Source organism: Emydura macquarii, unplaced genomic scaffold (genome assembly GCF_026122565.2).
Source record: "Emydura macquarii macquarii isolate MOO-44397 ecotype Brisbane River unplaced genomic scaffold, CSIRO-AGI_Emac_v2 contig_2768, whole genome shotgun sequence".
NCBI lineage: Eukaryota > Metazoa > Chordata > Testudines > Chelidae > Emydura > Emydura macquarii.
The window spans coordinates 8,951,372-8,978,311 of NW_027132905.1; the positions used below are offsets into that span (position 1 = coordinate 8,951,372).

Consider the following 26,940-nt stretch of genomic DNA (forward strand, 5'->3'; position numbering starts at 1 on the left):
ACCCAGTTGATTCTGAGCCTTGATGCCTCATCTTTCAGACCAATAAGGCATCTGGGTTTTGGGTATACAAAAAATGCAAAGTCTATCTTTCTTAGGGTGATTTCCATCACTGTAGTAGCTAAGCACTTCCCAGGACTGTGTTTTCCATCAGGTTTGTGCAAGTATGAGGCAGTGAAATCTATGTTTAAAATATAAAATTAAGTTAACTGTGTTTTATTTTACCTCCAACAGTGATAATCATTTATGTTAAGTAATCTGCTCCACCTTGCCTTTAGCTGTGACACATGGAGTACCTTTCCCAGACTTGAAGAAGAGCTCTGTGTGGCTCAAAAGCTTGTCTCTCTCACCAACAGAAGTTGGTTCATTAAAAGATATTAGCTAAATTGTCCTGCTAATATCCTGGGATTGACACAGCTTCAGTGGCACTGTATACCCCCAATAGTAACATTCAAAATTAGCATTTTAAAATGAACGTTTGTATAGTCTAAGTAGAGAAAAGTATTTCTGGTCTTGATCCTGCAATTGGATTTATTCAGAGGGTCCCACACTCCCTTGCAGGTCCCTGTTAATTTCAGTGGGACTCTGACACAGATCTTTATTAATAAAAAATGAAAATACTTGAAAAGATAACTAGACAATATTTCGCCAGTCTTTATTAATATAGTAAAAATTAAAACACCAGATGGAGAATAAAGCAACAAAATGTAAAAAGAGGTGAACAAAGGACCAAAACAACTGAACAGATGAAGCCCAGGTACCCCAAGGCTGATTTTGATTTATATTCATCCAATTTTAAATATAAGAGAAACTATTAACTCATGCTATTGTTTCATGTTTGAGCTATTCCTCTTCCAATCACCTGTTCTAAAAACGTGTCCAAATTCATTCAAATTTGTCAATTTCCTCTTATATGACTCTCTTATATTATTGTTTCAAATCCTGCCTCAAGTTACAAAATCAAGATACCGTTTCATTCTTAGTATTTTCTACGGCTATCTAATTACCCTTCAGGCAATCAAATTGCTAACCTTGTTCCTTTTCAGATTTGCTTAATGAAGTATATTTCAGTGATTATAAATTTATAAATGTTTTAAAGGACTGAATGGAAATTACTAAATGGATATAGTTTAGTTTCTGTGGCTGATTCAATCATTGTCTTAGTATCTCTAATGAGGCTGTCAACAAGAGTGCCAACTGTATTCGTTGTTCTGTGGGGTAGATGTTTATTTCCTGGCAGTTAGACTGAGAACACCAGCTCATTTCATACAGGTCACTGAACAGCCTTCAAATGGTTTTGAAAATTCTACTCCTCCCATCCAGAATACTTTGGAGCACATCTCTATCACAGTTATCCAACTTGAATAAGAAGGGAGTTTAGGATTTCAGCATTCTGATTGCAGCCAACGAATAGTTCACTCTTTAATAGGAAACCTGAGATTAACATTTATAAAGATGTATATATAAGCAAGACAAATATGTGATTATACAACATGCACATCACATGATTTATTGGATTATGCCATTAAAAACAAAAAACATAAAAATGCTTCAATCTCTAAAAGTGTCTTCTCCAACAAATCCTTGCACAGTAAATGCAGAATTTCAAAAATTCCTAATTTGAACAGAAAAAAAGTTTCTGTATAATCCAAAAAACAGCATTGAGAATTTATTTATTGCTTGTTCATTATTAACAACACATTTTGTACAATTTAGGGGATGGTATTCTAAAGATAGTTGTATAAGGGTCCAATTCAATTCCAATTTAGATCAATGGGAGTCTTTCCATTGACTACAAAGGGAATTGGATCAGGCTTTAAAGAAGTAGCAATTCACATGGGATTTTCCTGTATTAGATTTTCATTGTGCAGTCAGGTTTGATTGTAGCTAGTTAGCCCTTACCAGCAGTGATGGGAGAGGAAGAGACAGAGAGAGTTATTAGCATAAAGAGTATTTCTTAAAGAATTTGGAAAGAGATGGGCTTTATCAGTAATTAGTCAGGCTTCTGAGGATGACCCTTATAGTTTGTTTAATTTGCAAGAATATTCTGCAGTGGTTCCTAAGTGAGATAGCAGCCTTTTATCACTAGGTTGTTGGTATGTCCTTTTGGATACTTTCTTTCTCAATTCCATTAATGTGGGTGGATTAAGGTCCTTCCAGTACCATGACAGAGCATGTTGATAGATGGTAATTGATTTTATGACTGAGAGCCTTAAATATAGTGAAATTCCATTATTTTCATCCAGCTATCGCCTTGGATGTAACGTAACTGACTTTATAACTCAGCAAATGTGGGGAGATTTTATGATGTCCAAAAATGTGAGCATGGATGTTTGTGGATCTGTCATGAACTAAAGAACGTCTTCGATGTATGGGCATATTTCATATTTTGAAATGGCCATTAGCAATTTTCTTGTGTGGCCTGATTTTGGCTGCCAGGCATGCTAGTACCAGGTTAAAAAGCAGAGACTATAATGTGCAACGATACTGAGTTCCTGGCTTCTGTACTGTCAAAGGCTGGTTGAATATGGTGGAAACTCCATTTATAGATCCTTCCCCAAATCAGATTATTTAAGGGTATTTAATAGGTATAGCCATTCAAAGTTTCCTTGCCATCTATTGACAGATGATAAGCATCGTGGTGAGACAGTTTTGCTAAGAATAGCTTGTGCAGGACTTTGCATACATTGTGTGATGCCAATCTGTCTTTCATCAAACTGATTTTGTCAGTGAGGATGAGAATGTATGTGTGCTTATTTAACCTTTATGTACCACAAGGTTTTAGAGATGACTCTGAAGTCAATGCTTTTGTAAAGCTGTCTCCTGGCAGTCTTTACAGATTAAGTCCTGTGTATCTTTTTTTGAGGATAGCTGTTGGAGTTGTTCTTTATATGCAATTTTATTTATTATTCTGCAATAACTGTGATGGGAAGATTTTGTAGAATTTAGGGGAGAAACCATTTAAACCCAGGTATTGCCTATGTGCATTGGGTTGTTCAGCATTTCTTTATTTTTATGTGAGACACAATGCTTGTGTAAAAAGGAAGAAAAATTTAAAAGTTGTTATAGTTTTTATGAATGCTGTTGCAGTTGGTGTTTTTTTGGCTCATGACTCTGCTTTAAGGATAATTTACTCAGAAACTTCTCTCAGGAGCAGGTATAAAGTGCAATGTCACTATACATGGAGACCACATATAGGCAAGCAGAATCATGTACTTCCCGTGCTGGGGTTTTAAAAGCCAGTTGCTTTTAGTTTGGTCATAGTTCACATTTTGATAAATTATATTAAGACTTTAGCCAAGACTTTAAAACGTTACTAGTAATTTTAGGCCTCTCAATTTTTGGGTGCCCAACTTGATATACCTTGAAGTACTGAGCACTTATCCCTTTGAAGTGATTCAACTTGAACAACCCTAAATGTGACATCCAAAATTACTAGCCACTTTTTAAAATCTTGGTTTTAATCAAATCTGCTGAAGAAATTATGGAAGACTAAAAGTTTTTCTCAATAGCAGTTCTTAAGTACAAAATATACATCATTGTCACAACTTTCTCTTCTTCCCACAGACACTAATTAATTTACTTCCTTAGCATCATTGACAATACCAGGCATACACTTTACAATAGTGTGGGATATTAAACTGTCTTTATAACACCACTAGGATTTAATCCTGTAAAATTATGCTCACCTGGAGCATCACTGAAGTAGTTTGTATTTACAACTAGGTGCTATAAAATATTAATAACTGAATTTCACACCACCCCTGTGAGGTAAGAAAGTGTTTTTCCTGTTTTACAGATGATAAAGTTGAAGTACAGAGAAATTAAGGGACTTGCCTACAGTCACACAGTGAGAGCATGTCAGAGTCAGGAATATAACCTACATCTCAAGACTCAAAGCCTTGTGTTTTAACCACAAGAGCTTCTTGTACCATTAGTATTTATTGCCATTGTATCAAGAAAGCAGTCCTTTGCCATTATCTCTCTGCATTGTAAGTGAAGAATTAAAAAAACAAACAAACAAACCCCAACAATTCTAAGCATCTCTTCAATAAGGAATCATGGTAAAGAAATTAGGTGTTGATGTGCGGCCTGGCTGCAGCTCTTGTACTGGGGACCTAAGGTGGTGGAGAAGAAAAAAGGCAGGAGGCTGAATGTGAGAAGCTGTCTCCTGTGCTGTGCTGAAGAGGGGAGAGTGAGTTAGGAAACCCCCGTTCTGGGCAGGGAGTGATTCTGAAGATAACACACAGACTTGGTTGGTTTGATGAGCTAGAGGCGGGGGGGACGGGACGGTTCCAGGGCTGGTGACTGGGTGTGGGATGCCTTCCCGGGCCCGGAGAGCCGGGGAGGGAAGTTGGGGTGGGTGGATTGCCTCCATGCTGGACTGGGGTGATCTGAGGGACAGGGACAGACCCAGAACAGATGAGGTGGGGGTGCGGCTTCAGCACCAGGGGATTTATTTGGGGGCAGGCTGTTGAACCCGAGGGGCTGGGAGTTTGGGGAGCAGCAGCCCCTGGACTGAATCCAAGTTGGGGGCAGCCCGGCTAGCAGGAGGAGGGGGTGTTGGATAAGCTCCTCGCACTGGCGGGGGGCAACCCTCGAGGGGCCTGACGATGACGGGAGGGGAGCAGGCCTTAGCCCTAGCGATGGGGGCACAGCCCGCCCCGCAGTCCCTAGGCGAGGGGAGCGGCCGGCCAGCGGCGAGTTCCGGGGCGGCCCTTGAGTTCCAGGAGCCGGCGCCGGGCGGAGCGCGCTGAGTGTGACACGGCCGGGGCTGGGCCCGGAACGGAAGGAGCTCGGTGGGGGCAGAGCGGGGCCGAGGTGCCTGGGGAGTCCCGTGTCGCTGCCGGGCGGAGCGGGGTCGGGGCGGCCTGGCTCTCGGGTTCTTCTCCAGCAGGTGAGTGAGGGGCGGGGGAGGCGGTGCCGAGATGCGCTTGGATCGGGGCCTTTCGCTCCCGCGGTCTCCCCCACTATTGCTGCCTGGTCCCTCGGTGTCCTCCCCTGGCACCCGTGTCACCCACCTTCCCCTTTGTACCCGCTGCCCGCCACTAACCCCTCCACAGCGGCTGCAGACACCTGGACTCTCTGCCTTCCCCCCTGTACGCCTTGCCAGTCCACCGTCCTCTGTAATCACTGCCCTGCTTCCCCCTTCCTCTCTGGAACAGCCTGGACACTCTGCTGTCCCTTCTCCTGCTTCCCCACTTTCTTCTCTACATCCACTGCCCTCCATACCTTCCCCATCTGTACCTTCCCGTGTGCTCCCCTCCACCTTCCTATCATGTACTGTACTTATTGCCCCAACCTGTCCCTTCCTTGCTGTCCTCTTTTGCCCACCCAGACTTTCCTCTTTCTACCCTCCTCCTGCTCCACTCCCTCGTGGCCCCAATGCTTTCGATTCTGCTCCCCCAAGATTTCACCCTCTCACTCTATCTTTCTCTCCCTAAACTAGTGTCTGCCTCTCTCCTTAGATCTTGTATTTTTCTTTCCGTCATTGATCCCTACTAACAATAATACTCTCTTTCTCTAGCACTGTTTAGGTCTAGATCTCATAGCGTTATATAAACATTAACTAATTCATTCATTCACCATCCCTGTTAGATAGGCAAATAATTATTCTTGTCCTCATTTTAAAGACAAGAAAACTGAGGAACTGAGAGACTAAGTGACTTGCCAAAGGTCACACCATGAGTTACTGCTGGTGCTGTGGGTAGAAGTTCTGGCTCCCAGACCTGTGCTTCAGCCACTAGACTGTGCTACCCTCATTCTGTTTGCGTGTGTGTGTGTGCACATGCACTGATAAAGTAATAGTAATCGTTTATTGATAGTATGTTCTAATACCCCTTTCATGCTGGATAGATAACTCATTGAAATAAATGATTACATCTCAACTGATGTCTTCTCTGTCATGGAAGCTCGCACTAGGTGATGGGATGGGGAACACGTAGTGACAGACTGTTAAAGTTAAAAGCCAGGGGAAAACAGACAGATTGTTAGAAGGAAGGTTCTGTATTCCTTGTATATTCAGGGCTTTTGGAAAGGGGGGCAAACAGACTGGATGGCCAGCATGACTATGACAGTCTCTAACAGGAGGATTTTGCTTGATGTCATAGATTCATTGTAGTTTCCAGGGGATTAACAATACATTTATTAAATATATTTTCGTTTATTATGGTAACACCTATGGGACCTGTGCAGGATCATAGCTGCAACATACAACATGTTCAATTATAGACTTAAATTCTGCAAGTGTTTCTGTGCAGGTGAACTTACATTTAAGTCATGATTATGTCTTCCTCTATTGACCCATGACTTGGATGGTCCCTGCCACACAGAATCTACCATAGAAGTAGACTTGGTCCCTGCCCCCAAAAACTTAAGTATATTTTTAAAGAACTAAGTAACAAGAATTAGTCATTCTAATATTTTTGAGATTGTGTTTTGCCCCACTAATTATTTTTCGTTAGTGAGTGTGGTTTTAAACTCATAGGGGCTATCTACATTAGGGAAATGACCTATTCCTGATAATGGTTTTCAGCAATTGATATTCTCCTCCCTCCTCAGTCTTCCTTCGATTGGTGTTGAAAACACTGTAAGTGCTTGTGTAGATAAGACAAAAACGCTTTCAACACCACTGCAGAGGCCTGATAGGAGACTTCATGAAAGGTGGTCTCAGCCATGCTTTTTGTAGTCATGTTGAGAACTGTTCCCTGATTGGAGGGAGAATATGTACCAACTGAATGTCTACAGTACTTTGGGCTAAATTTAAATATTAGTTGTTAACATTTTGTCAATATTTAATTTATACAGTTATTACTGGAAAACTGCTAAAATGGTACTGTTGGTATAAGTGTTTTGGATAAGTTCACTGGAACGATAGTGACCTAGTAAGAAACGTTCTAGTAGGAGTCAGTCCCTATGAATTGGAGATCAGGCATGTTTTGTAATAACTAATACATGCCTGTTAAAAACACTGCACATCAGGCATGGAAGGTTCCTTTTTGGATTTCATAACTGAAGAAATGAGAACTCAGTTGCTTGTGTCACCTGGCATGTTTCAGAGTAGAAAGGGTCTTTTTTTTTTTTTTTAGAAGGAATCCATTGGGAAAATATTAGTAATTTAAATAAATCATATTACAAAATATATAGTTTTTTAAAAATTGGAACTAGAGATGACAACTCTTAAAAATTAAAAATATTGATATTTTTATCAGATGGACTATATAAGAAAGGATATTTTATTATAAAACAGGGTATTGTCCTCATTTCATAAAACACCATTAAGATTGTTAACATAATAAAATAAGCAAACAATGCTCATTCAGTCTGTTCAAAGGAGTTACTTGGCACCGTGAAATTTTGACAAAATATTTGGTTATCTTTTAAGGACTGGCAAACATATATAAATAAAAGGAGGCAGGAGCAGGGGGAAGGTAGAGCCCAGAGCAAGGGCTTGTGTAATCATATACAACTGCTGTTTAGCTTTGTCCCCTGCTTACTCTGAAAGTAAACTTTACTGAAAGAAAATACCTTCAGTTTTTAAGTCTTTTAAAAATAGTGGTTATGGGGCAATTTATGTTTTCCTGCCCTTGCTTTTTTATTGTCAGACTAATAATGAAAGAATGCAACTCTCTTGCTGGAAACACGAAGAAATAACAGCTATGATTACTGGATGTGAATATGACGCTTTCAGCAATCTGATGATCCAGCTGAAGTGTACTTAATACATTTTAGTGGACTCTTACATCTGCGTTATTTGAGTAAGTTAGTCTTTTGTCTGAGAAGTGTGTGACCACCTCCTGTCTATAAGCAGAATTAGAATTCATAAGCACATCATCCAAAATAGCCTCTGAAAACTGAGAGTCAAAATTCCTATAGTGATGATTCATTACTCTCCCTCTCTTCACCTACCTACCTTTGCTGGAATTTATTTTATTTTCCTTTCTCTTCATTATTAGAAGAGCATACCAAAGAAAGGGCTTTCTAAACTAAACCATAGAGATACTCCTTCTCGTGCTTACCTTGATTACTTTCATCTGTAAGAGTACTATTTGGCAATTACTTTTCTGTCCTGGATTGTATTTCTCTTTGATGTTGATAGTCTTTAAGACAGCACTGATAAGTACACATTCTAATTTACAAACTTTTTGAATTTGTCTGCTACAGTTAATCTTTTTTTAGCATGGCATGTCATATTGATTTGTTATGATTTGTTCTGAACATTAATTTTGTAAAAATAATAAAACTACTATCACAGCTAAGAGGAAAAATTTGAATAGATATGAATCTTCCTAGGTAAACTTTTTTTCATTTAAGAAAAGGAGTTATTGCAGTAGGTCATAAAGTCTATTTTACTTTCAGAATATGACCTGAAAACAGGTTTTGTTACTTGGATCATTTTTGTTACAGTGTATTTAATTGCCCTTTCAGCTCTAACACAACTGTTGCATCACCATTTTCACAGTCTTATTTTTTGTTTTATTATTTCAAACAAAGCTAAAGATTGTGATATGCCCAGAATGCAAGATCAATGTACAATGTCTCTTTATTTAAAGCTAACCATTGTAATGATTGTTTTGTATCTGATATTTACATGGCAAGGATTTGTAAACTTGTTAAAATTTCCTAAATAAACAGTGTAAAAAAAAAAGTTACAATTAGCTTGTCCTGCAGTGTTATCTTCCTTTATTTACTAAAGGACATAGTTACAGAGCTATATTGATGATAATATAAGTACATTTTGAGGTTTCACAAATATTTATGCGAAAAAACATTCATTTTTGAAGGGCTTCCCTTTTCCCCTGCCTCACAGGTATTTCTGATGTGACTTATTAGACCAAAATACAGATTCCAGCTTTGTTTTTAAATGATCTGTACAAGAGCAGATGTGTATCATCTCCTCCAATGAGGAGTTTTGTTAAGGATATTGATTTTTTTTCCATTGGTAAGATTTTATTAAATTAGATCAAATCTGAGAGAAAATTTGCATACAACCTTCAAGTAAGTAGACTTTAAACATTTGTTTGCCAAGTTGTTTCTAGAAGACTATGTCCCTGGAATTATTTAAGTTCAAAGTACACTGTTTAAAGTGCAGTTATGCTGGATAGAGACTTGATTTGCTAGCTTTTGTTAGCAGTCTCTCCACGTCCTATAGAATACACTTTGAAGTTTATACAAAGGACATTTTACTTGAATAAAACTAGTCACTTTTTACTAGTTATGCTTTTGTATTGCAAAGTAATGGTATGTTACATTTTAAAAAAGAACACAATCCACTATCCTAATAAAACATATTTAAAATAGCAAATTTAACAATATATTAAAATAACAACCATTATATTAACAAACTTGGAAAGTGTAATGGAATTTATTTTTATCTGTAACAAATTTATAGTGGTAGAGGGAAAGAAAATTTACTCTTTTCTGATCCGTCTCCGGACAGGTAAGGAATGATAGAATTACAATGAATCTGTTTGATAGCTTTCTTATTAGGAATTTTTAGTCTTAAGAGGTTAAGTTTTTTCAAAGCTATTGGGTCCAATTCTGCTTCACCTTAAGTAAAAGTTCACCTCCACTAAGTAACAGTTTTTGTTCATCAGTTGAATGACTGCCTAAGACAGGCTCCATAGAACTTACAGAATCATACGCAGTTTAAGAAAGCTCACAGTGTAATTGATGTAATGTTAGCCACAGTTGACACAAAAGTGGAACTGATAACCATATGTTTGTCATGCTGATGTGATTCTATAAAGTGATTTCTATTTTCTTGTTAAGAAGTCATAGTAAGGCGGACATGGATCAGTAAATTTAAGTGATTTTTATTAAAACAGCTAGTAGCAAAAGATCATGTCACAAACCAACTGAAATCTGTTTGCTGTCAAAAAACAAAAAAACCCAACCCATGTTTTCAAATGCCTTGAAAAGAATAAAAGCTATAACATTTAAACTCTAAAACAGACAGGCTTTGCTTTCCTTGTGGTTTGTAGGCAAATGATTGCTACATTTCTGGATGTTCAGCTTTTCTGGTGCTTTTCGATGTAGTTATACCAGTTTAAATGAATGTGTACAGTAAGCTGTTTGCTTGTTTTATTTGTTTTGTTATAGTTAGACTTCAGTTTGTTAGTAACAACATAATAATTTGATATCAAATATAAAGAGAAGTCTTTTAATTCATAGATTTGAAGCACCGATTAACATTTATGCAATTTCTTTTCTACTTGGTAACAGTAGATTTTACACTTTTGTCCAAATATTATAATGTTCCCTTATAAAATAACTCTCAAATTATTTTTTCCTTTAATAGAATTATTTAACTTTCACTGTTGTCATGTGTTGTTACTGTCCATTTTGGGGGCTGTATTTTTCAGTTATTTGGACATGCCCTATTTTAAAACCACAAATCTTTTGACTAATCTAAGATTCTTTCATTGCACTAGAGAATCTGATTTTGTACTTTACTTTGTGATAAGGATTTAACCATTCATGCTCTAATTTCAGCTGTATACACTGAATAACCCTTTCTCATTTTAATAGCATATATAAATCTTGCATGTCATTACAGTTTTTAATAGTGCATAAAGAAAATTGTTGGAGTTTTTTATTGTTGTCCACAAGTTTTGTAAATATAAAAGTAGCATTTCAGTTTGAGGTAATTAGGCTTTAAGAAGTTATTTTCACTTCAGTAATTTGAGCAGTTCTGTTGCATCACACCCTTTGCAGGGATTTGTATGTTACTTGAGTAGATCATTTTTCTAAGCCTCATAGAGGCTTTTCCTGATTGGTATTCTGTTCGAGCAATAAACAAATCTGCTGACGTGTATGTTCTTCTGTGTTTGCCTGTTCCTGACCTTTGCTTTTCAGACATGTAAGTGACAGTTTTATTCATAGTGTTGTGTGACTTGTTCATGTGGTGATAGGATTTTTTTCATTCGTTTTTTTCTTCTGTCATATCGGGTCAGCTCTTTCCAGTAACTCATGATATGACTGAGGATCCTAGGTTTCTTTGTGGGTAACCCTAACCTTTTAATTTTTGGTGGGAGGAGGGTTGAGAATGTGCACTGGATGGGTCATCATAACTTTGTTTTAAGACTCAAGTTAAAATATTCCTTTCCTTTTTTCTCATGCTCTGTTCTTGTGATAGGTCTGTTCCTTTATGGCAACACTGATATTCTTCTCACCTTGGGCTAGTAACTGATTGTTTCAAGTCACTAAGCTATTATTACTTTTTTTCATCGTTATAAGAAAGGTGGGTGTGTAGGTTTTGGTCTATGTCGAGCTGTGCTTCACCCACTTTGTACTATATTACTGACACAAAGCTGCTCTAAAGCCATCTGACCCTGTCACAGGTAGGTCACTCCAATGTTGGAAGATCCTCAGGTGGCATTGGAGCCTGCAGCTAGTACGAGGGGCAGGGTGAGGCTTTGCCAAAGGAAAGAGGACATGGCCAGGGTGCCTTAGCAATTGATACTTGGTACTAAGTGCCTTTTGCTTGCAAAATGGTGTCCAAACAATAATTCAGGACACCCCTTGGGGTAGGTAAATATTGGGATATCAAGTAGGATATTCTGCCAGTTTGCCTATTGCAGAATAGTGAGTCAGCCAGTGGCAGTGATATTTTTACGTCACAAATATTGCTTCAGATATGATGTACGTTCCAGCTCTGTGCATAATGAATGCTGGCTTCCTCAGAAGAGCATTCAGCATCCATCACTAGTGGATACATGGAGAGGCTATTTTTGAATTGGGGGGTTGTCCTTCAATGAATTTCTATGCCACAAATGCATCATTTCTCGATAAGAACCACTCAGTATTGCAGGTTCATATTCTTTGAACAAACTTAGGCATATGGCCTTTTCTCTGTCACTTAGTTATTCTTTCCTAGGAGAAGAGGGACTAAAACAGGACCATTGTAATTGTATCTTATTGGCCAAGAAATTGTTGTTTGTACATCGCCAGGATCTGATCTACCAGTGTTTCTCCCTGAGAAGGCAAATATAACTTTAAAACTTGACGGTTGACTCAAGCAGCAGATAGACGCCCCCATAATTACCTTGTCTCAAGTGGAAAGAGTATATTGATTTTCTTTCTTTTGGACATTGAGCTGGACAACAAAATTTCAGCAAATAGAAAATTCACCCAGAAATGCATGGTTAGGAGAACAGAAACTATTCACTGTCTTACACTTCTCAGGAAAGTGCTCTAGTCACTGGGCTATGGGATGTTGTGTTGTAGATTTTTTTCAGTTTCTCCTGTTGAATCTATTTCACTTTGTATAAATAATTACATAGTCAATGGAGCAGGGACTTGAACTTGGGTTTCCTTCATCCTAGGCAAGTCCTTTAACTGTCAAGCTAAAGAGTCAGTCTCACTTTCTCTTTAGCCCAGTGGCTATTATCATTCCTAATGAGTATTGACTAGTGTGTCTTTATTAAGTCCCATTATGGATGACAATAAAAAGTTTAGAACGTGGGACTAGCCTGGTGGTTTGGGTACCACCATAACATCATCATACTGGAAAGTCAATTCACTCAATTAGGATTAGGACAAGATGGACAATGCACTAACCCATCCAGAGCATTTATCCCTTTAAGTTTATATGCTAAAATTCCACCTGAAATCTTTAAATAACTGTGCTTCTGCACAGACCCATTTTAAAATAAATTAATTTGCACTACCATTGCTAAGACTTCCATTTTTTCCAGCACAACACTTACAGGAAAAATGGTGAGTGTTAGCAGTAAGGAGATCTGGGTTCTTTTTCCATCTCTGCAATAGACTTGCTATGTAACATTAAGCAAGACACTTAATGACTGTCCATGCTTTAATTTCCCCATCTGTAAAATATATGGATGTTGTGAATCAAAAATAATTGTAAAATGCTTTGAAATTTTCCAGTAGAAGGAAAAGGTGCTATGGAAGTGCAGATTATAATTTTGAAATTTAAGACTAATTTATTCTTTTTCTGATTTTTATATATATATATATATATATATAAAAGGATTTTATTACACTTTTACAAAATACGGAAAGCTCACTCCTAGAAGAAGCTGAGTGCTGCATGGCATTCCCTCATCTCAGTATGCAATATGTGCAATAGTCTTAACTCCAGTTGGCTGTGAGAGAAATAGAATGGGACCAGGGATTGAACTGGTTCTACCATGTGGCAGTATAATACTATGGGGCACCAAGCCAGTGCTGGACTTATTTTAGTGCCAGTTTATAAATCTTGTTAAATAAGGTGTTTAACAGTAATGCTGAAAGGCTCTTAATTTATAAATCATTAAAAAAGATAAACATTTATTTCGAAATAAGGAGTAAAACTAATGTCTCAGATTTCTAGGCGTAAAGTTCCACTCCTATAAATAAATTCTCTGTGAATACAAACTGTAATCTATACTCATTAGATTCTGATAGCATTTTCTTATGAGGCTGCTTCACTTGAGTACACTGCTTCCAACAGTACATCACATTGCGGGAATCCTTGCTGTAACAATCATTCTTTAACACATTTGAAACGTTTGGCTCTCCAGCATAGTGTTCAGGGATAAACTATATTAAGCAAAGGTCAGATCAAACTAAGTGCCAGGTGATTGATAACAGAATAACAAAAAATGAATGTATCTACTGATCCATGCTAATTGCTCTTAGTTTTTTCATCGAGTACTTTGGATTCCTCATAATTCATACAGATGTTTTACAATATTTTATATGATATTTCAATAGTGCTTAAATGCTTTTATCTTTATTTCTTTCAGACCCCTTAAGATTCGGATATGTCCTTCATATTTGATTGGATTTACAGTGGTTTCAGTAGTGTACTGCAGTTTTTAGGTAAGCTTTTATACCACTCTGTTATATGTTTTCCCTTTCCCTTTGCATCCTTCAAACATACTACTAAACAGCACAGCAGCATTTATTTTGGTGTAAATTAAATGACTTTCAGATTAAAGGTGTAAAATATTAAGCAGAGTTATTCACTTAACAGCACTGAGTCCTTTCTGCACCCTTCATCCATCCCTCTGTTTATCTCATTCACTTCTGTTAAGTCTAGAGAAAATATGTTTTGTTTTTCTTAGAGTGGGGCCTGCGTAGCTAGAGAGGGAGTGGGTGTGCTGCCTATGGCTGGTGGAGTTGGGGAGCTGACCCTTGGCAAACACAGACATGGCTTCCTCACACTAAGGGCAGGTAGTAATGAAGTGCCTTACAACCCTGGGTACCCTGGCAAAGCATCACTCTAGTATGAACACAATGGGCTTGATTTTCCGCTCACATTAGATTTATACTGGTGTAGCTCCGTTCATTTCTGTGGAGTTATTCCTGATTCTCACTAGTGCAAGAGGGGAGAACTGGACCCAGTGATTTGACTTTATACCTAAATTACCATTTATCATTTGTATTATGGTATCACCTGGAGCCTGTTTCAAGATCAGGGCTCAATTGTGACCCTGTAGAAAGACAGAGGGCCAAATTCTGACACCCTTCCTTGTGTTGAACAGTACTTTACTCCATGAGCAGTACCAGTGAAGTCAGTGGGGTCACACTAAGTTAGAAGTTACTAAAACCAGATGAAGGGTATCAGAAGGGCCCATAATATGAAAACGGCACCTAACCAAAAGAGTTTCCAAGCCAGGTTGATACAAAATGCAGTATGTAAGTTTAGCTCTCAATAAACAGGTCAAGGAAAGGAATATGAGGATAACAGTAAGGGGAACACATAGACTAATAATGTGCATGATTTACAGGTTTTATGGATTTTATTAAAAAAAATAAGAAGATATTAATGAATCATGCCAAGCCACTTGCCTAGCTGTTATCAGTTAGCTATTTAAACTTCCTCACTTTATGTTAGACCCTTGGCCAGCTATCTGAGTATTAGCCAGTGAAATTTTAACTAAGTGGCTTAACCTTTTATCTCTCCCACTTTATTTAATCATTCAGTGATTGCTACACATTTGAAAACTTCCCCACCCTCCCCCATATTTCCCCAAGGATATTTCTAATGAGAGAGATACTATAGACCAAAGTACCAGGGAAAATGTTCCTTGGCATGTCCTTCTCATATGTACCTCTTTTCCTATTCTTGCTCAAAGATTTGTTCTTTTTTAATTAAAAAATGGGACAATAGTGTCATGATTGAACAGACCTATAAAATATTTTAGGAGCCCTTGATTTTGCTGTTACTGATGTATTATTATCTTGAAATGGATTACAACATTTTGTGAATCATAAAAGAAAAATGCTCAGGAAGAGATTTCTGGGAAGGAATATTTTCTGTATATTGTGATTTTGGTGTACTTTATAGTTGTAGTTTTACGAATTGAGCAGTTTGTATTGTTATAAAAAATCAACAAAAATTGTATGAAAGTGCTGATAAGCAGTGGCAACATTTGCTGTTTTATTCTGTCCATAATGTACCTGTACTTAGAAATGTATAGCTCTGCCGTACAAATGTGCTCTTGTTTGAAATAGGCAAACAGTATGTTGGACCAGGAATGAGGTGTTATTTCTTCTTTATAGAAAATTTGAAGGGAGTACATTTAGCTGTTTTTCCAGAGACAGAGATGCCGAAAAACTAGAGCCATCCTACATGGTTATCTTCCATACTCCTGTTGTTTAGGGACACATAATGAATTCACTTATTCTCAAACTTCCTGAAGGGAGGACATATGCATCTCTAATATGATGTATATTGAGCAATGTAAGAATTTGTCCGATGACCTTTTCTTGCTTTGTAGATGGTGATGTTTTCTACTTAGTAGCTTAACAGATAACCAGGATAATTTATATGTACCAGGAACTGAATCTGAGAAGTCAGATGTGCTATATCTGAAGAAGAAATTGTTTTTTAAAAATTGGCTTTACAAATACACATTATGTTTTTTACTTGTACACTATCAGTGTTCACGATCTTGGCACAAGAGAACATACATTCAAGCTTCAGATAATGAATAACATACCTGTAGTATTAAAGAGTACCAGATGCAGTCTCCTCTTTTGATTCTGTTGGAGAATTGCAGCCTTCTCAGTCAAGGTTATAAATGTTCCCTGTTGGAATGTGATCCTAGAGATTACAGTTTAAAAGCAAAGAAGGTGAGTAAATAATACCAGGATAAAGGTCAGCGGGATAGAAGTTTGTATGTATGTGGAATGCTGCAGTGTCTCAGAAGTGGTCTAATTCAGAATCCAAATGAAAGATTAATTTAAAAAATCCTCACTAAACAAAAGCAAAGATCAGAATAAGTTTGGTCACCAATTGAGTCACCATCAGGTATGGTGTGTGCAGGATCTCTTCTTTATCAAAAGCCTTCATCAGTAATCTAAGACACAAGAGGTGTACTGTCTGGCTCATTTTTAGAAGAACTGTGACCACAAATACATAGAGAAAGAGAAAAAAAGTCTAACATGCACCCAGCGATAGGAAATATAAATAATACACAACTTTTGACAGTTGCATTAGAATACACAATTAAGCAAAATGAATGCATAGAAACTAAGCTGGTGAACTTTAATAGCACAGTATTAACTGTATAATCCAATAATTTACTACAAGAATTATTTCTATATCTTCATAAAGTTTGTAAAATAAATATTTCCTTAATTGTATGTCACATTGCCAAGTACTACGTTATCATGTAATGAAAGACACTCGCATATCCTGGGCACCCAACGTTTACTTCACTGCAGTAGTTGCCTTTCTCATTCCCTATACACAGAATAAGTAATAGAAATGTGGTGGTAAATTTAGCTATTGCAAGTAATGCTGATTTGTTTTTGTCTACTTTAACACTGATTTTTCTGTACTTGTGTGTGACTTTCAAACTTTAGGAACATGTAACAGACTTATTTTATCTTCAAAAATTAATATGTTTCTCTTGTTGAAATGAATACTTCACTCTTTCTTCTTACACCATTTTTATGTTAATAAAACCTTTTTCCGCACTAATAGAAAGCTAACAACTGTGGCTGGCAGTGGTGATTAACTAAATGTATTGAACACAATGGCCAGGTCACATTGTTCCAAAGGGTAGGGGGACTCCCTTAAAGCAGCTACAGGCAAAACAGATTCTATGTTCAACAGGTCTTGAAAACAGGTCGTTACTTGCAACCTGACATTAGTTTTAAGTTTACGACATTCTCACCATTGAACAGTTAGCAGAAGCAGAGAACTACTCTGACCCAGGATACAGTGTTGGGGGAGGGAGGGTTATAAATTAAGAGATTCACCCTTTGATAATCTCTATTTACAAAAATATGGTTTAAAAATGTTTTACTTTTTAACCCTTCCCTCCTCTCTTCTGGTTATTGTTTAGACTGGTGGCATAAACACAGTGAAATTAAAAAGAAAATTTGTTTTTATAAAGATTATTAATGAAATGTAAAACTTCTAATCCATATTATTAGAGCATTGTTATCACATCAGGAAATGTTTCACCAATGCATTACACATTGTTGATGGCACAACCTTGCAACTCTCCCTGAGACATAAATGGGTATATCTTAGTCAGACAAGGCTTGTCATGTCTTCAAGCTCTATTAATGGAAATGTTAAGTGAGTCTTAGTATGTGTAAGATTGTCAAACAATAACAGAATATGCGTCGAGTTAAAAACAAATAATATTTAAAACCAGTTTCCCATTTACTTATCTGCCAAGACAAGTTTCCTTTGCAACAGTTATAGACAGAGAAGAAAATTGAGGAAAACATCCCCTGCTCAGTCTGAAGTGATATCTTGGGCTTCCAGCACAGAAGACCCACAGAATATGGAAGAGGCTCTGTTTAAGAATAGCTGAAAATACTATTGCTAATCTTCTGTTATAAGTCATAATTTAAACTTGTACTACATTGGTCATACTGTATTTTATCATAATATTACGATATAAAATCAGTGTATTCAGTAAACACCTTTTTCTTTTTTTCCCCCCTAAACAGGACTGTATAAGAAATCTGGTAAACTAGTATTTCTTGGATTGGACAATGCTGGAAAAACTACATTGCTGCACATGCTCAAAGATGACAGACTGGGACAACATGTCCCTACATTACATCCCAGTAAGTCAACACCCGCAGTTCTTTAATACTACAAACAGTGCCTTTAATTTCACATATGTACCACATTCCTCATAGTGTGTTCACCAATATTACAAAAACTAAAATTGGTGTAATGTAGTTCAATATGGTTTAATTAAACATCTTAGACATGTAGTGAGCACATTAGCAAGGGCTGAGAGTGCAGATCATGGGCGATGGAGTGCCTTGCTTTGTTCAACAGCTGCCTCTCCAACTAGTTGTAAAAATGGCATTAGCAAAACAGCCTCTACAGGAATGCTGTTTGGTTCTCCTTGGCTGAAAGGGTGTTGACTATGACTTACTTGGCTTTGTAAGAGAGGACTTCAACCCCAGATAAAGAATGGAGTAGTGGGTCAATGAGGACACAAAGAACTCTTGGGAGGGAGAGAGGAAGGCGATAGAGTGAATAATATTTTAGATATTTTGGTTATGTGGACTACATAGCTTTACATACACAGCATCCCTACAGTGTGGCATAAGTGAAGTAAGAAATGTGATTATTGGGCCTGGTCCCGCACTACTTATTCAGGAAATATTCCCTTTGAAGACAGTAAGAGTTTTGCTTGAGTAAGGAGAGCAGGCTCCTCAATGGGAGAAGAAAATTCTTCAGGACAACAGACAACAAAAAGTGAAACTTGCTCTATACTGTCACTGTAAGAATTGGTAGGTAGTACTGGCAGCTTCTTTTTTGTATTAATTAATGAAGGCAGTGTGTGTGGAATATTGGTGCCAGAGGGGCTGAGAACCAGGAGGGTTTGGAGCTCAGATTCTGCTGAGCCATCATTTACGTAGGGCCTGCTCCAAAGCTCATTGAAGACAGTAAAAAGGGTACCATTAACTTCAGTGAGCTTTGGATCAGACCCTGGTCACTTGACATCAGGCAGTTTATGATGGCGTGGAGAACACCTTGGTCAGCCGGGGATAAAAGTGGAACTTGATGGAAACTAGATACTAAATCAAGCTATTTCAGGTGTATAAAGATGGAAGCCAAATATGTAGTAATAAATGATGCAAAGAGAATTGCTCTCTATTATTTTGCTGGATATTGTAAATATTTTATATGAGCTTTAAAGCTGAGTAATATTTGGTTCATTATACAAATATATTACACTTGCCATAGCTCTCTCAGCATCACTTTCCTCTGGTTTGCTTATTGAATAATAACATAATAAAACACCTTTTATCAGCTTGATAGACAATACAATCTGTCTTCAGAAGCCTGCTAAATATTCTATTATATGCTCTTCAGAAACAGAGAACATATCAGTTTTGTGTATTTTTAGCCTCTGAAGAGCTGACGATTGCTGGTATGACTTTTACTACTTTTGATCTGGGTGGACATGCTCAAGGTAAGATAGTGTCAAGCAGTTCATTTTGTTCTTCTTGTAAGTATATTGAGTATATATATTGAGTATATCAGTTCCAATAATTGTAACTTTTATTTGTTTCATATCAAACAAATGATCATGCTACAAAGATTATTCTTTCAGGCTTTTTTTTTCCTTTTTTTTGCCAATACGGAAAATATTTCTTGCTGTCTTTACCATTCGTTGCACCCTAATATAAAACTGGGTGGGAGCAACATAGAGCTGAAGTAGAGGGCAAAATCATTGATTGATGTGAATATTAAAAAAAAAAAAAAACTCCACTCTGATATTTACCATTAGCCTTTATGGTTTAAATTTACATTTGCTAATGTAAGTCTATAGAAAACAAGATAAACTGCACGGTATCTGTGCATATGTGGAATTGATCGATTGGGGGCACTAATAAAAACTTCCACCTCTTCTACTGTTACATTGGACTGATACAGTTTATCAAGAATTTCAAATTGTTCAGATAGTCATAAGCCATTTGACTACTAAATAATACACTATGCCACTGCTTTTAGATCTATACTTATGGATTTGAACAGTTTTTCTCCTGGTTCAAATAGCATAAGGTTCCTTCTTTGCTTCATTATTTCAAGCTGTGTCAAGCAGAGAAGGTTGTCCTAAAGATTGATTTTAAACTTTTAAAAATAGAACTGGCTGCCCTTTTAAAGATTCTACTATTAAATTAAATCCTATGCATTACTCTGAATTTTGGGATAATTTCCTGTTGCTGTTAATTTATAATTCTTTTTGTTAGCTCGCAGAGTGTGGAAAAATTATCTGCCTGCCATCAATGGCATTGTGTTTCTGGTGGACTGTGCTGATCATGAAAGATTGGCTGAATCAAAAGAAGAACTTGATGTAAGTAAATAAATTGGATTTTTTTAAAAATGAGCTGATGTTTTCAGTACCTGGAAATGGGCATTTCTGCCACTCAACCAGGGGATTTGGCAATGTGTTTTTTCTCCCTCCACACTCTCCAAGTACAATTGCTCTTTGCTGCTGGTTCCCTCTCCTTGCATACAAGGATACATATTCTCATTGAACTCCTCTTCCTTTTTTCTCCCTTTCATAGTTACTAATGACGGATGAAACTGTTGCTAATGTGCCTATCCTAATTCTTGGTAACAAGATTGACAGACCTGAAGCCATCAGTGAAGAGAGATTACGAGAGATGTTTGGTTTGTATGGCCAAACAACAGGAAAGGTAATGCTCCTTTTCTTGTTAGAGAGTTTGTTTTCCCTGTACTTCAGAGTGAGCATTCTTTTGCATCACTTCTCCCCAGCTACACAAATAAACTGTCTACTTTAGTATTTATAGATTAAAAAATATAATGTCTAAAATGAAGTCTCTGACTTCTGGATTAGGTATAATTCTACAAATAATTTATTAATTATTTTCAGGATTATCATTGTTCAGAGAGAGTGAATCACACTTAAACCTATCCTGTTACAATGATTATAGCTTCCTGTAAAATACTTTAAGAATGAGTAAATCTTTAGAGGTAGTTGTTCAGATTAGAACTTTGTTAGGAGATTTGATTTGGTAGGTTCTTTCTGATTTATAGTGGAATACAATATACAAATATTAGCCCAAGGATTAGAAATGAGATACTGAACTCCACTACACTACTGCGGAAATCTGGATTGGTAGTTTATGAGAAAGTTCTTACTAATGCCTCTGGCAATAAACTAGGTTTTACATCTGAATCATTGTGCCATTTGAACTCTTTACTTTTAATTAGACCTAAATATAGCACACTCAATTTATAACAGACATTCAACTGTAGGGGATTAAAAACAAGTTTCTCCACTATCCCTCATTCTTATAATGCAGATTTTCTAGACTAGCCATGTGAAATTCAATATATTTTTCTATAGAAGAATAAGAACCACCATTATGTTGTAACACAGCATTTGGGTTATAATGGGCGTTACCAAGTTCGTGGGGGATAAAAGGTGGAGAGAATTACAGTTATACAGCTGTAGTTGCAACTCCTCAACAGTGTGTATCATGAGATAGTTATGCTCTAGTGCCAGTGTAGCCTGTGTATTGCACAGATAGGGTTAAGTTCTAGACAGATTTCTCCATGCTGAGCTGTAGTAAATCTCAAGTCCCCTGTGCATTCGGTCCCTTGTTGAGAAGTGTGCAGGGTAAAAGGGTGTGTCTGATGTGGCATCCTTATTGTAGACTCATAGAAATGAAGAACTGGAATGGACCTTGAGAGGTCATCAAGTCCAGCCCATTCCACTGAGGCAGGACCAAGTAAACCTAGATCATCTCTGACTGGTGTTTGTGCAACCATTCTTAAAAACCTCCAATTATTCCACCCTCCCTTGGAAGGGTTTTTCCTAATATCTAACGTAAATCTCTCGTGCTGCAGATAAAGCCCATTTCTTCTTATCCTACCATCAGGGGACATGGAGAACAATCCTTTGTGGCCGGATTCTCATCACTTTTTATCTTGTTCTTATTTTCATAACTTTTGCACCCATGTTCTGCAGGTTCAAACCCAAAATGCAATTCCGGCAAAAGTATCTTCAAATTAGTAGTAAATGCTTTGGGGTATTGCTATTATTCCTTGGCCTTGGACAACAGTCGGTGTGATTGAAGTCAGTCTTACCATTAGTGGCAAATGCTGTTCTTATCTAATTGCAAAATGAATAATACCAGTGTGTAGAGGAACTCCTAGTGTGAGTTTTCAGAAATCATCCTGGTTTAAAAACGCCTTTGTAACCATGCTTGCTCTTGCATTCTTGTTGCATGTACTTCACTCCCTCAGAATATAATGGACAGAAATAATGGCATGCACAGTATATTTCAGAAAGGGACTTTATTCTTTGTAACTTCAGGTTAGTTTATTTTCCAAATTTCTAGTATTTAAAACAAATTAGGTAATAACATTACATAAAAATATTTTTGTAGAAAGGATCTTTTAAAAAAAAAACAAACCTGCAATTTGAAATACTTCTGATCTCTCATTTCCAGGGCAATGTATCACTGAAAGAATTGAATGCCAGACCACTGGAAGTCTTTATGTGCAGCGTGCTAAAGAGACAAGGCTATGGAGAAGGATTCCGTTGGATGGCACAATACATTGATTAATGCCAAAATCACATTAGTACATTTTGTCCCATGTCAGAATATTAAGTTTGCTGATTATTTGATCACTCAGTGTACATAACTTGAACTCAGTAGATTTGTTTGGTTACAAAAGCATATGTTTTTCAGATTATTAAATCAACTATGCTAAACTGCAAGTGTGAGGATTGAAAACTGATTTCAAGCAAGTTTGTAAGACTGAATATCACAATATGTTACCTTTCTAATCCCATGACACGTTCTTTTGAAATTTATAACTTGACAGTAGTCTCCCGCACTATTTTTTGACAGACTTTCCAGTACAGTACGTTTAAATGCACTTTTTAACAGCTAAAAACTAGAGACATGAGAACGATATTTAATGCTCATCATGTTAAATTTTTTATGTACTTTTTTGAAACTGGTTTTATATATTTAGAATATATAACCACCTCTTAAGGAACAATAAATAATTAGCTTATTGATAATTGCATGATGCCTTACAGTTTTCAATAATATACTTTCTTATGCAACGTCATGCAATAAAACTAAATAGAGTTTTTGGCATCTTTGATGGGAAATGTTTCATTTTAATATGTCTTAACTAGTGAGGATGTCTGAAGATCTGAATATGTGGGATATCTTCCTGAAACGTAGCAGGCCACAAGGTAGTTTCAATATAATTTAGAGAATTACAGGCTTTTCAAACTACCTGATTACATTTATGTTAAGATTTTGTATTAAACAGCAGAATAATCTAATCAGATGCCCCATAACCACTAATCCGTAATTTAAAAAAAAAAATCACATAAATTAATCAACTAGTTGCCAACACAATTCTTGTACTAAATCAAAATTGAGCCCATTTTATTGGTCTCATGGATTAAAATGAACTTGTAAACTGGCACAGGAAGTCCACATTTCCTTGAAGAAATGAAAAATAAATTGTATGAAATCTACTCCTAATTAAATAGACTAGAGGAGTTGCCTCTGCCAGGGGAGCTGAATTCCCAGAAGGGCATTTGCCTGTATTACTTTTGGAAACTCATGCCATCCCTCACCCAACTTGGATATGAGTTTAGCCTCTATTTCTTTTTTTCATACAGTTTTGCCATGTTGGCAAACTGCATTGAATGCCTTGGAGGCTAGGGTGGCTTATTTCTGGGATAAAGTTTTTGTATCATTATGATTTGTGTGCTGACATTTGACTGTTCCTTTCCCCCTTTCTCTGCATGCATTACTTTTTTGGGAAGGAATGAAGATTATCTTCTAAGATGGAAAGTGTTGGAGCACATGTCTCAACTTCTTGTTGCTATTAGTTGGTACTTATTTTTTAATCGTGGTTTGTGTTTATGTGGTGTAGGATGTCAAATTCTGTAGCCTTTATCTGAGCCTATCTAGAGAAGATGGGGCTGTTATTTTAGATATATACGAAAAAAAGGGTAGAAGTTCAGTAATAGGTTTCAAACCTGGAGCCATCTTTTCATGATGTTCAATGAAGGTTTTGCCTAAGAGAATTAGGACAGATATACAGTTCTCAGTGGCTAATGCTGATTTCCAGGAAAGATTGGGACTGCTTCTCTCATGGTTATATATGTTCTCTTTTCTGGAATATGTGTGGACCCTGGTGTCCAGTATTCATGGTACATTGATAACATATATCTGGAATTCATTGTTTTCTTCTTGTCCCATTGGTTTTGACTTTCAGATGCAGAGTATACAGGTCCACAGTGGATAGATGTGAGCTACCCTTTGCCTTGATCTGAACTTGAACGACAGAGTATTGAAAAACATACCTCCACAGTCCTGAATTGTGCATCTGAATAGGAGGAATAATTAAGCCTCTCTCTAAGTCAAAGCCGTTTGTGGGTTGTAAGGTCTAAGTAGCAAGTGAAGGCAACATATAGTTTAAACATGTCACATATAATGCAGCCTAAAAATAACCTCCAAAAAGCGATCTATCTACTGTAGAATACTGTGTCTGGGTTGTGTAAACCCAACCTTTTAGGTAAGAAATGGTGTCTTATCAGAATTAGGGCATCAAGCAGGTCTCCTCGCTGCCTACCATGGATATATTTTGAAGACATGCCTTTCTTCAGATATTTCTGATGATCATTATAATGCTGAGAACAACTAAATCATCTGATAGTGTAAATGTTAAAAATAATTCTTGAAGGTAGGTGGCACAATACTGATATGGGAGACTTGGATTTCTTGTTGCCTGTGCTTATGGAAATGACATTGGAAATGGAGATGACCTATTTTCCCTCCCTCATCCCCCTCAGAATAAGGCATGCTTGCAGTTCACTTTTGCTGGCTGCCCCATTAGAGTGGGCATTGAAACAGATGCTGGGTGCTTTTCAGCTGGCATTCCAAGCAACTTGGGTGACAGTGGCAGCAATTAATGTGATGGTTGTGTTAAGAATAAAATGGAGATGATAATCTTTAAAAGTGCGTAGTAAGAGTAATTTTTAGTGTTTTGGAAATATGCAGATTTCATGTTTGATACAATAAGATGCTTGTTAAAACGTGGTCATAACAAGGGCATGCAAGATATTTTATCTATACATCTAAGTACTTCCATAGCCCCCATCGTGGTAGTAACGAAGCATCTCTCAAATATTTAAATAAAGAAATAACAATTTCGCTCTCACTTTCTTTCCAGGCTATAAGATAAATATCTTGATTAATTTATAGGGTTTATTTGGTTTTGATTGTGTAAGTGAATGGGTGTATTGTGTGTCTATGTGTGAAGAAATTATTGAGGGAAAGTTAAGTGACTGAAATGGGTTTGGCATTAATTTCCGGAGGTGACTAGTTTCTAAAGTGGTTAGTCTGTGATCATTTGTATTTTTTGTGGGAGTGGGTTTCATTGCCCAGCTCCTGTGAAAGTTCTCTCACTCTTATGAGTATCCACAACCTTCAGTTTAAACATTACAGTAACTTAAAGAATATGTGCTGAAAAAACAAAACTCGTCATTAGTAAAGGTGTATTTATGAAGTGTCTCCAACCTATTTTTGTACCACAACAATATCTTAAGAGATGTGGATGCAGACTCCATATATTTCAGTAACTGCTGCTGAGATTGACCTGTGTATTGCAATCACTTAATATTTCCACTTGTGAATTGTTTAACATTTATTTTGCCTGGATAGCGCTTATGCTTTCATTTTAGGATATACTATATAACCTCAAAATTTGAGGCGTAATTGTATCTCTATCTTGGCCTGCTAAATTATTTTTTAGTGCAAATAAATAATAGAATCATAGAAGTTAGAGATGGGAAAAGCCTATTAAGTCATCTAGTTCATTCTCCTTCCAGTGCAGGATTGTTCCCTAAAGTTTATTGTCTAGTGCTATACTCAGTGTTCAGGTATTGTCCGTGATGTGCCAAAGATGGCATATGGCATCCATTGGAATATAATACCTGCATGTTTATGAGTTTTAATAATATATATTTGTCATATTGTATTTTAATAATCAGAGATTAACATAAGATATTTTACATCTACTTATTTATGTCTTGAGCCAGCTCAGCAAAATGTAAGGTGCTGTATCTTCAACCCAAGTGAATTTTCAGATCTGCATGTAGTGGGAAATACTCTAACCTCTTCTCTTATTGTTGTACATTCAGAAAGGATTTGGTTGGTACTCTCTAATGTCCGATATTTCCACAAAGTACCACTTAAACTTAGATTTAATGTAAATGTAAGTCACCAGTTATGGACTTACAGAGATGCATAAAAATAGCAAGTCCACTGGCTTGCAGTGGGAAGATGTAACTTCTTACTAATGTATTTGCACTTAGGTAAACCACTTTTTGCACTAGTATCTCAGTGTGGAATCAACCTTTTCTGTTATGGAATGTGAGTGCTGTATATGTTTAAAAACATAATTTATATAATGAATTTTCAGTTTATGTATTTCTGTAGAAGGATAGTTGTAGATGAAAATGTTCTTATATGGTTAATGTGCTTTTTTTTTAATCATTATGTTGTCCCATCACGTGCTTTAAATTTAAATGTCAGGAATAGCAAAATAAAATTCTGACCTGAACTTCGAAGAAATGTCACATTTCTTGTTGAATGATTATGTTATCAAAGAATGAAAAAAAATAATGTGATGGCTTTATAAACATTCTGGTAATGAGTTTGGATTTCTTCATTAAGTGTAGAAGATGCTGATTACATTAAAAATCAGCCACCCTGTGGAATTTAAGGTTCCTATTAAGATGTGTGAGAGAAAATCCCAAACTTAGAAAACTTTCAAGTACTTGGAAATTCTCTCTCTCTCCCCTCTACCCTTCTATTCTCACAATTTCAAAATGTTCACATGAATCTTAGGCATTGCAAAAGTGGGGAAATGTTAACTAAATGTTTGCATCATGCAAGCAGATGCTTATCTGTGCTTGTTTTCATACAATT

General features: G+C 36.8%; 1 protein-coding gene across 3 annotated transcripts; it reads left to right on the plus strand.

Annotated features, from left to right (window-relative positions):
- The first annotated feature begins 4,757 nt into the window (after nt 1-4,757).
- Nucleotides 4,758-26,588, plus strand: SAR1B (secretion associated Ras related GTPase 1B). 3 transcript variants are annotated; one of them, XM_067567460.1, is made up of 7 exons: nt 4,758-4,894; nt 13,749-13,824; nt 17,923-18,042; nt 19,344-19,409; nt 20,191-20,294; nt 20,509-20,640; nt 22,423-26,588. In XM_067567460.1, the coding sequence occupies exons 2-7, from the start codon at nt 13,767-13,769 to the stop codon at nt 22,537-22,539; spliced, it is 597 nt and encodes a 198-aa protein (XP_067423561.1). In that variant the 5' UTR covers nt 4,758-4,894; nt 13,749-13,766; the 3' UTR covers nt 22,540-26,588. The 3 variants fall into 3 exon arrangements, with proteins under 3 accessions (XP_067423561.1, XP_067423562.1, XP_067423563.1); XM_067567461.1 differs by lacking the exon at nt 4,758-4,894 and adding an exon at nt 7,620-7,754; XM_067567462.1 differs by lacking the exon at nt 4,758-4,894 and adding an exon at nt 13,557-13,579.
- Nucleotides 26,589-26,940: the final 352 nt, after the last annotated feature.